Here is a 10,861-nt window from a genome sequence, read left to right on the forward strand (position 1 = left end):
AACTGCTATTCTAATAGCAAACCCTTCCTAAAAGTTATTGCATTACGTTCTTGATTAAATTATCTTTTGATTGATATAATAATTTTATGGTACTACTGCCAAAAAAAAAAAAAAGTGGTGTTATTAGCTAGTTTTAGAAAATACACTTTTTCCCAAAAGGTTTCCACAATTTTGGCCACTACTGTATATAATTTATTTTTATTTTTTTATTAAAAAGTTTTATCAGGTATTACAACAATTTTTCCCATCCTTCCTCCCCCCCTTCCCTCCTCCCTCCACCCCCCACCCCCCACCCCCCCTCTCCCTCTAACCCCCCTCCCCCCACCCACCCACCCCGGACTTCCCAGAGCAAATACAGGGTATAACATTTAACAAACATAAACTAAAATATGCTAACTTTCTGTAGGCTCCAAACTCCCTCTTGCTCTTTAACTCCCCTTTCAACTAACAAAACATAATTCAAAAAGAAAATTTTTGTTTCATTCATAAGCTATTTGAAATTTGTTTTGAATATAGTCAATCCATCTTCTCCATTCCGATATATATCTTTCATTTGAATGGTCCTTCAAATACGCTGAAATTTTTGCCATCTCTGCTAAGTTCACTACTTTTAATGTCCATTCTTCAATAGTTGGTAACTCTTCCTTCTTCCAATACTGTGCCACCAAAAGTCTGGCTGCTGTTATTAAATTTAAAATCAATTTAGTCTCTATGACCGTACAATCTGTAATTATACCCAACAAAAAGAACTGTGGAGTAAATTTTATCTTCTTTTTGAGAATGTTTTGGATAATCCACCATACTTTTATCCAAAATGCCTTAATTTTTTTTTTACATGTCCACCATATATGATAATACGTGGCATCATCACATTCGCATCTCCAACACTTAGGTTGCACACTTGGATACATACAGGCTAAGCTTTTTAGGATCTAGATGCCATCTATAAAACATTTTATAAAAATTCTCTCTTAAATTTTGGGCTTGCGTAAACTTCACATTTCTAATCCATATTTTTTCCCACATTTCCATCATTATTGGTTCTTCAATATTTTGTGCCCATACTGTATATAATTTATATTGTTGTATTTTATTTTTTTTTCCCAAGCAGAAAACAAGAGAATGTTTCGGATGCTTCTTCAAGAGAAGCATCCGAGAGGCCAGATGCCTTAGCTCGACTCCTGATGCTAATTTAAATCAGGGGAACTTCAGCCGTGACAAAAGCTGCCAATCATGCCTTGGATTGAAAGGGGGGGGGATGTCTTGGCATCTAATCCCCGTTACATAAACCTCCAACCTTTCTCTCTCCCGGAGAGGCAGAGAACACGATGTGACACCAACATCTTGTCATGCCAGGTTTCCATCAGGGATGACGGGTTGGAGTTCCGGAGGGGAAACTCTTTCTGCTGCTTTTCTAGAAAAAGGGGAATCTCTTCATCTGCCTGGTTACATAAAAACCCCTTCCTGGTTTCCTTTTATGGACCGCTTCCTGCTTCCATAACAAGCCCCAGGAAACAAGTGTGAGTGAGCTTCGTCGGGTGGGCGGAACGTGGAACGATGAAAAAACCCATTCAAGGGCTTAGCGCTGGGAGATGGCGGTGATGGGCGGGGTTAATGAGTTGGGGACCCCAAGTGAGAAGGGGGTGTGACCCTTTCTGACCACCCCCCCCCCATGATCCAGGAGGTCCCCCTTTCCCCTGCGGGAAGGGTGGTGGGGCCCTTTTTGACCCCATAGTCTAGGAAGCCCTCTGTCACCCCCCCTCCATCCTCGGACACCTGTTCCTCATCCCGTTAGAGAAGATGCTAGAGCTCAAATGCCCACCTCTTGATTTGGAGAAGTGGAAGGCATCTCCTCTGCTTATTCTGACCTTTTTGCTCAGGTCTGGGGAGTCACCCGAGAAGAAGGATTTTGTAATTAATTGTGCAGAGGAATGCGCCGGAGTGGGCTTTGGGTGTCCATCCTACACTGTGGCCAGTGAGGCGTGACAGTCATCGGCTTAATCTCCCCGCTTTGTGTCAGATTTCATAAGGCCCTTGCTGACTAGGGGATGAATAAGCCCTTTCTCTGCTCTTGAGCTGGGGGTGTGGGAGGGACTGGGGGCAGAGAAGGAGGATGCCAGGGAAAGAGAGAGAGGGGGGAAAAAAAAGAAAGAAAAGGTAAAGGGATTACTCATCCAACTCTCCAACTGTCTCCAAAACCTTTCAAGCGCTTCTCGCCTCAAGTCTGGAGGTGTGCACGAGGGGGTGGCAAAGGAGAACGGGAGGGGGAAGCCGAGAAATATGCCAGAAGCTGTGTTTTCCCCTGAATTTCTTTCTCATCCAATCAGAGGCGCATTGCCGATGAGCAAAGAGGCCTGGCTACACCCACGTACGGAGCTGTGTGCAGTATAAGTATGGGTCTCCATCGGAGAGAGTGGCAGAGCAGAGAGACGAACCGAAGAGCTCTCTGTTTTCCAACTCCCGGAGGAAGAGAACCAAATTCTGCTTAGCTCAAAGTTCTCAGGAGGGGTCTGGAAGCCAGGGAGAAGTTGCACCAGCAGCGGAGAGGTGGCCTTCCACCCGTCCAGAGGAACCTGACGGATCTGCTTGGGAATTAAAAGCTTTCAAAGGCGAGGAAGAAGAAGAAGTCGAGGCTGGAAAGAACTTTCCTGATCTGCTTCGTGAACTTTTGCTTCAACGCCAAGTGGAGTTGGACGGTCACGTTTTTTTCATTTCCTCGGGTGACCTCTGATTCAGTTGTGTTTTGTGCTTTTGGGAAGAAGAAGAAGAAGGCAAGTCAGTTTCTGGGCAGAGTGGTTTGGCAAAGAATTGTTGGAAGTGTATAGCAGCTGAGGTAGAAATGATGCAGGTGGACAACTTCAACCATGGGAACCTCCATTCTTGTCAGGGTCATCGCGGGGTGGCCAACAACAAGCCCAACGTCATCCTTCAGATAGGGAAGTGCAGGGCTGACATGTTAGAACATGTGAGGAGAACCCACCGACACCTCCTGACCGAGGTGTCCAAGCAGGTAGAGCGGGAGCTGAAAGGCCTGCAGAAATCGGTGGGGAAACTTGAGAACAATCTAGAAGACCATGTTCCTTCAGCTGTGGAGAACCAGAGATGGAAAAAATCCATCAAGGCTTGTCTGGCTAGATGTCAGGAGACCATTGCTCACCTGGAGAGGTGGGTCAAGAGGGAGATTAATGTCTGGAAGGAAGTCTTTTTCCGCTTGGAGAAATGGGCTGACCGGTTGGAATCTGGTGGGGGAAAGTACAGCCATGCTGACCAATCCAGACAAACTGTCTCGGTAGGAGTAGGGGCCCCAGAAATCCAACCCAGCAAAGAGGAAATTTATGATTATGCCTTAGACATGAGTCAGATGTATGCCCTGACCTCTCCTCCGATGGGGGAAGACCCTAGTGTGCCTCAGTCCCATGACTCCTATCAGTGGATCACTATTTCAGATGATACCCCACCCTCCCCAGTGGAAACCCAGATTTTTGAAGATCCCAGGGAATTCCTGACTCATCTGGAGGACTATCTGAAGCAGGTGGGTGGAACGGAAGAGTATTGGCTCTCCCAGATCCAGAACCACATGAATGGCCCTGCCAAAAAGTGGTGGGAATACAAGCAGGACTCGGTCAAGAACTGGCTGGAGTTTAAGAAAGAGTTCCTCCAGTACAGCGAGGGTACCTTGACAAGGGATGCCATCAAACAGGAACTGGATCTCCCCCAGAAGGATGGGGAGCCCCTTGACCAGTTCCTTTGGCGCAAAAGGGACTTGTACCAAACTCTCTACATAGATGCTGAGGAAGAGGAGGTCATCCAGTATGTCGTAGGGACCCTCCAGCCCAAACTCAAGCGTTTCCTTAGCCACCCCTACCCCAAAACTTTAGAACAGCTGATCCAACGGGGCAAGGAAGTTGAGGACAACCTAGATAATTCTGAGGAGCCCAGTCCCCAGAGGTCCCCCAAAAACCAGTTAGGAGGGTCGGTGGAAAGTTTGCCTCCTTCTTCTACTGCTAGCCCTGTTGCTAGTGATGAAACTCATCCAGATGTCTCTGCTCCACCAGTCACGGTGATCTGAGCCCAGAAATCAAGGCACTAGAAACACAGATGGGAACTATCAGCTTCTTCAGCAGGTTTGTTTCCATTCAGTGGGTGCCTTGGGCTACACTGATGATTCTGGGATCTCAGCTCAGAAGCTGGTTGGAGATGACTGGCTTTTCCTTCTGGTATCCCATGTGGAGAACAAAGCAAGCTTGAACTATCTGATGTGCTTCAAGATGGAACATCAGTAGCTGAGCTTGTGGATGGCTTTCTAAAAGCAAGGATCAGGCTATGTTACCAAGGTAGGAAATCCTTCTTTTGGGGCAGAGACAACTGAATCACCTTGAGTGGTGACTCCCTAGGGAATTAAATAGACACCCTCACAGAAGGTCCTTCCTTCTAGCATTAGTTCTGTCCTTCAACATGCTTTTCCTTCCAGACATTCTCTCATCCTTCCGGGTAGCTGTTGAGAGATGGCTTCTGTTTATCTCTGCATTAGCCAATGGATTTACTTACTTTCTAGGAAGTTTCTATTTTTTAATAACTTCCTCGACATTTTTTAGATTGAGCTCCAAAACACGTTGGAAAGCAAGCTTCAGGTGTCCTGGCAGAACTTCCGCTGAAAATTCCAGCCGACACTTGAAGCTCTGTTGTTTTGGCCTCAGTTTTGATTCTCAGATGAGTCTCTGGATTCTCTCTTGACCTGATTTTTAAGGTCCTTCAGCTCCAGAAAAGTCATTAGTAGATACACTTTCCACCTTTCCATCTCTAAATCCAAGCCGTTGAGATGAGAAAGGTTCGTGCTATTGAATTTCTTGTTTCATTCATGAGGGCAATAAGCAGAGTTCTAGTGAAGAGGGAGATTCTTAAGAAACATCTAAGGGCGTTTAGCAAAAGAAAGAAGACTTTGAGGTTGGAGGGATGCATAGACTACAAGAAGGAAAAAAAACGTGGCACAGACACAGCTTGAATTTAGAACTTAACCCATCTACAAGAATGTCTACTAAAGTTGTACTAGCTTTTGCTAGTTGGAAAAAAAAATGGACTGCATATTTCAGTGGTGAGGACCACTTTACCCAAAGTGTAAAGACCCTTGAACTGAAGTTTTTTTTAGTTGAGCCTCCTTTGATGACGCAAATAAGAACCAAACTAGGAAGAAGATCGGCAACTTTGAGAGTCTTGTGCCGTTGAAGAGAGAAAAGAGAAGACAAGCGAAAGCAAAGTTCATATCATGGACAATTGGCCCTTTCTGGCCGAAAGAGATAACTTGGCATGCAAAGGACGAGATGAAGAGCAGCTGTGAAAAATCTTGCTGGGAACCATGGGGAGATGTGACTCCTTCCCATAAGCTAGAGGTAAGTAACAACCTCTTGACTATTTGTCTTTTTCCAAGTTTAAAGATGTGGTTGTAGAGGATGGCAATTTGGGTTAGTTTAGCTTGGTTTCACAACACGCATGAAGTGAACATAGGTTCGGGGTTTTGGTGGTTTAGCAGGCCTTCATGCTAAGGCACAAGGTGGTTGGGACCTAGCATGAACACCAGAACATCTGTCAGGTTGTGCTTTTCTGGCGTCACAAAAATTTGGGGAGTTTGATTTCTGGTATAAATCTGCTCCTCACCTTGCTCCTGCCAGCAGCCCAAAGTCTTTTCAGAATGGAAGGAACAGTCAACATTACATTTAGCTCCTCTGAAAAGAAGAGGAATGGCAATTGGGTCGTATGGCAAGAAGTCCCTTTCCCAACCGCTGTGCATAAGCATTTCTTTATCTCTGAGAGCAAACCGGCTGAAGGACTTTTGTGTAGATGAAATAATCCAATTAGAGTTTACCGGGGAAGGAAGGAAGCAATAGCTAATATAAGGGATGATCTTCTGAAGCAACTTTAGCTCACACTTCATGCTCTGCTTCTGTTACAGTGACTCATTCAAAAACGGGCTGTGAATTCAGCACTTCCTGAATCGCGTGTGGAGCAGAGATTGGAGACGGAGAAACCGCTCTGGAAAAGCCCAGCAAGCAACAGAGCTGGATGGACGTCATCTTCCCCAGGCTCCTGCTGTTCTTGAAGGACAAGAGTCTGAAGAAAGAGAAGGTAATTTGAGTTCTCTGCCAGATGGACAAATTCCTCAGCCTGCTCTTAGCTAACCTCCAGATATGTCTATGGAGATTCTCAGTCATCCAAGTCATGGAAATCCCAAAGGTGCTTTTTTCAAGAGGCAACTGGACTTTTTTTCTTTGAAGGCATTTCATATCTCCTCCAAGAAGCTTCTTCAGCTCTTCGGTTCCCCCCACCATTCAGTCAGAGCTAAAGAAGCTCCTTGGAGGAGAAGCGAAACGTCTTCAAAGAAAAAACAAGTCCAGTTGTTTCTTGAAAAAAAAAACACCTTTGGGACAACCTCCAGATTAGAAGTTCTGAATTCTCCTGATACTTACATACATAGACCTCCTTCTGAACTGGGAAGGAGAAGCTTAGATTCCCAATTTCACAGCACACTTTGGGAAAGAGGTGCTGGGAATACCTCTGTGGGGCTTCCTTAAAGAGGCAAGAATCCAGAACATCCTACCTTAGATACTGTAGGTCCTACTTCGAATAGGTCCTACCACCTTCTCTTCTCCAGAGCTTTTCCTGCCTCGTAAGGAAATGATAGGGAATATTGTACCCTTAACTCCCCGATTCAACCTCTTGCCATTGACCATGCTGGCTGGGATAGATCCCGTGGTGGGATTCAAATAATTTAACAATCGGTTCTCTGCCCTAATGACTGGCTGGGTGGGGGTGGTCATGATGGGCGTGGCCAGGGGGTGTGACAGGCAGCACTCCTACACCCCCCCGGGAGCAAAAACGGGCCATGGGGAGGGAGGCACTGCCCCCGTGCCCCATTTTGGGCCTAGTAGGCCTTCCTGCAGCCTCCTGAGGTCAAAAATGGGCCATGGGGGGCACTGCCCCCCCCACTTACGGCCTACGAGGCCTCTCTGTACTTACCTGGGAGCCAAAATGGGGTCCATGGGGATTCCTGGAAGGGGAGGGGCAGGGAGAGGCCAGCCAGCCAGAAATTTAACTACTGGTTCACATGAACTGGCCTGAACCGGCTGAATCCACCACTGGATAGACCCCAACCATGAGGAAACCCATTACTATAATTCTCCAAAGCTTTAGCACTTGCTTTTCTTCCCACTTGATTATCCTGTCACTTAATCTTCTCTTTCTTTCTTTCTTTTTAATTATTGTTATTATAGGGAGTTGTTATCTTCTGTTGTTGGTGGCACGGCTCCTGAACTCTTCAACGGCTTCGACTTTTGCATGCAGAAGGGTTGTTCTCTGAGGAACTGAAGTAAGCAGCGTCAACATCTCAAGATGGGCTGCTACCAAGAAAGCAGAGAAGATGCAAGGAAGAAACTGTACAAAAAGCAAAGGCCAGCGAAGGGACGTTCAAGGGACTTTGAAAGGACATTCATCCGTTATTCAGATGGCCTCATGCCAAGTTATGACCATGTGACTGTTGTGACTGAGGGTTGGGGAGGGAAAAATGATGGAAGACATTGGTGCAGGACTTCAGCCGGAACTCCAAAGTATCTAGAACTGAGAGAACATCCTTTCTAAAGGGCCACTCTTCATTTTCCTGTCACCTATGTGGTCCATGAAGATGTTGTAAAAAACAACAACAACAACAATAACTGGAGGATAAGTGTTTAAAAAAACAAAACAAAAATTTGTAGTCAAAGGTGTTTGGTTAAACAATGTTAGGCTCTATAATTAGGAGTTTGACAATAATGTATGACAAATGGGGCAATCCAACTTTCTCCACTAGACAGCAGAGTACGGAATGCAATATATCTTCCATTTCTTGAGCCTACTAAGAAGTGTAAAATGTACACACCATTGCATACAATGGACATTAATCAGAACTTTTTTTGATGTTCAAAGAAGATTTGCTTCACATGCCACCTGTCAAACAGGTTTGATTGGAGATAGGTATAGATTATTATTGTTTATTACTATTTTCATCATCGTATTCCGCATTGGGCTTCCTACCCTGAGGTAGGAGTGACTTTCCACGAATGTATGTTCATGGGCCAAATTTGATGACGTCATCAAATTCGGTGCCATGGTTACTTGAAACCTTCAGAGCCGAATGCAATGTTAGCCATCGAATAAATGATGATGGTTGTATTAAAAATAGCCTGTTTCATGTTAGTCAAAACAGAAGGCCAACGGTAGACTTTCAGTGGGTCTATCATGTCTCTTTGGACCTTCAGCACCTCCTGCTATGGCTTCTCTGGCTTCACAAGCAACCGTGTAACAATGCTTCTGGGGTTATCAGAGAAGCTGAAGAAGGGAAGTGCATGGATTATGGATTGCTTCTAATGAGTTGAATTATGGATCATTGTTTATGGATCATTGTTTCTTGACTAAGAGAGCTGATGCTCTAATTCTCTGTAAGGAGAACCGGGGAAAGATCTACCCAAACCAAACGGACCATCGTACCTGTTGTGCAATATTAATCCATCAGATCTGCTGTCGACTTTCGATCTGTTGCTTTTTGTTTTTAACTACTGGAACTGATCTGTTCAAAGGAAGCCATGAAGACAACAAGTCCACCACTGCATTGTGACAGCTGTGGTTTTGATACATGGGCTTGGGGGACTCAAATCACTTGAACCTTGTTCTAGTTGTATGACGTTTCTTCTACCTTATCACACTGGTGGTGAACCTTATGAGGCTGTGTCAGCCAATTAACATTAGAAGAAGAAGGAGGAGGAGGAGGAGGAGAAGAAAAAGCATTCTCCACATGTAAAAGGATTGTAGCAAAATCGGTGCGTTGTGAGGAAGCATTTGTGTTTGTAGATTCCTACAATAAAACATTGTGTGATAATTGCTTAAAACAATGCAGCTTGGCTTCTCATTCGTTGTTTCCAGTCTTTCTTTCTCCCGCCCAGAATATTGAATGAATGTCTTGATGTGAGGCACACACACACACACACAAAAGTTCAATTAAATTGATTTATTGCTAAAAAGCCTATGTACAGGAATCTTCTGAAGTAATGGTCAGTGTGCGCTTAGTGTTAGATAAGGTTGAATGGCACTCAAGGGGGGTTGGACTTAGCTTGCTTGTGGCTACCTAGGGAATCTAGGCTGATACCCCTTTTCAATCTGCCCTCCGGATTCTGCCATTTCTTCTCCTATACTTGGGATATTATCAATTTTACTCTCATGCCCCCATTGGAGCCTGAATCTGTGGGGGAAGATGAGCTGGAACCTGAGCTGAGAGAGATTGAGGGGGTGGCTTTGTTGGCTTCGGAGGAAAATGGGAAGGGCAGGAGCAGTCACACCAGGGCCTTTCAGGATTAGGACAGTTTGTACACTGGGAGGAACAGGGACAGGATGAACTCTGTTCAGAGCTCTGCTGAGTTCTGGTGGCTCAGCAGACTAATTAACATCCACTTACATCTGCTGCCTGCAATTACTGCAAGTTCAAATCTCACCAGGCTCAAGGTTGACTCAGCCTTCCATCCTTTCTAAGGTAGGTAAAATGAGGACCCAGATTATGGGGGCAATAAGCTGACTTTGTATAAATATACAAAAGTATGAAGGCTATTGCTTAAGGCATTGTAAGCCGCCCTGAGTCTCTGGAGAAGGGTGGCATATAAATCAAATTAAAAAAAACAAACAAACATGAGAGACTGAGCTCAGGCAAGGAACAAGGACCACCCCCTCCTGATCCTCGAGCACAGAGAGTGGAGAGAAGGTGAGAACAGCGCAGACTGAGCAGGCTACTCAGGAGGAGAGTGCCCCGCCCATCTTCACAAGGCACACCTGGGGAATGAGACTTAGGCAGATGCTGTGGCGAGGGACATTTGTGCAGAACAAACGCTGAGTTCCTGAAGTGTTAAGTGCCGACGTTTGAACTTTCCATAGCTTTATTGATTCATTCTTATGAGAAAGGTCAATGAAACAGGCAATCTTCGACTTACAACCATTCTTCAGTGACCGTTTGATATTACAAAGGCACTGAGAAAAGTGACTTATGACCATTTTTCACACTTACAACTGTAACCACATGGTCACATGATCAAAATTCAGAGGCTTATCAATCAGCTCATACTTATGACATTTGCAAAGTCCTGGGATCACAGAGTCACCTTTTGGGAACCTCTGACAAGGAAAGTCAATGGGGAGTCAAATGAACTCAATTTTAGAATAGAATAGAATAGAATGTAGAATAGAATAGAATAGAATAGAATAGAATAGAATAGAATAGAATAGAATAGAATAGAATAGAACAGAACAGAACAGAACAGAACAGAACAGAACAGAATATAGAATAGAATAGAATAGAATAGAATAGAATAGAATAGAATAGAATAGAACAGAACAGAACAGAACAGAATAGAATAGAATAGAATATAGAATAGAATAGAATAGAATGTAGAATAGAATAGAATAGAATAGAATAGAATAGAGTAGAATAGAATGTAGAATAGAACAGAACAGAACAGAACAGAATAGAATAGAATAGAATAGAATAGAATAGAATAGAATAGAATAGAATAGAATGTAGAATAGAACAGAACAGAACAGAACAGAACAGAACAGAACAGAATAGAATAGAATGTAGAATAGAATAGAGTAGAGTAGAGTAGAATAGAATGTAGAATAGAATAGAATGTAGAACAGAACAGAATAGAATAGAATAGAATAGAATGTATAATATAGAATGTAGAATAGAATAGAATATTTTTCATCCAGTTCGCCTGATTTGCCAGTTGCGTCCCTTTCTGGATCGGGACTCGTTACGCACGGTCACTCATGCCCTCGTCACCTCCCGCCTGGA

At 44.3% G+C, this 10,861-nt stretch overlaps 1 protein-coding gene across 1 annotated transcript; it reads left to right on the forward strand.

Moving 5' to 3' along the window:
* The first annotated feature begins 2,839 nt into the window (after nucleotides 1-2,839).
* On the forward strand, nucleotides 2,840-4,069 carry ARC (activity regulated cytoskeleton associated protein). The gene has a single exon (XM_070941964.1). The coding sequence runs from the start codon at nucleotides 2,840-2,842 to the stop codon at nucleotides 4,067-4,069; it is 1,230 nt and encodes a 409-aa protein (XP_070798065.1).
* Nucleotides 4,070-10,861: the final 6,792 nt, after the last annotated feature.

Source organism: Pituophis catenifer, unplaced genomic scaffold (genome assembly GCF_029215685.1).
Source record: "Pituophis catenifer annectens isolate HBS135680 unplaced genomic scaffold, rPitCat1.0.hap2 SCAF_3, whole genome shotgun sequence".
NCBI classification, from domain to species: Eukaryota; Metazoa; Chordata; class Lepidosauria; order Squamata; family Colubridae; genus Pituophis; species Pituophis catenifer.

Coding starts and splice junctions, on each gene's coding strand:
- ARC (XM_070941964.1), top strand. CDS start 2,840: ATGATGCAGGTGGACAACTTCAACCATGGGAACCTCCATTCTTGTCAG.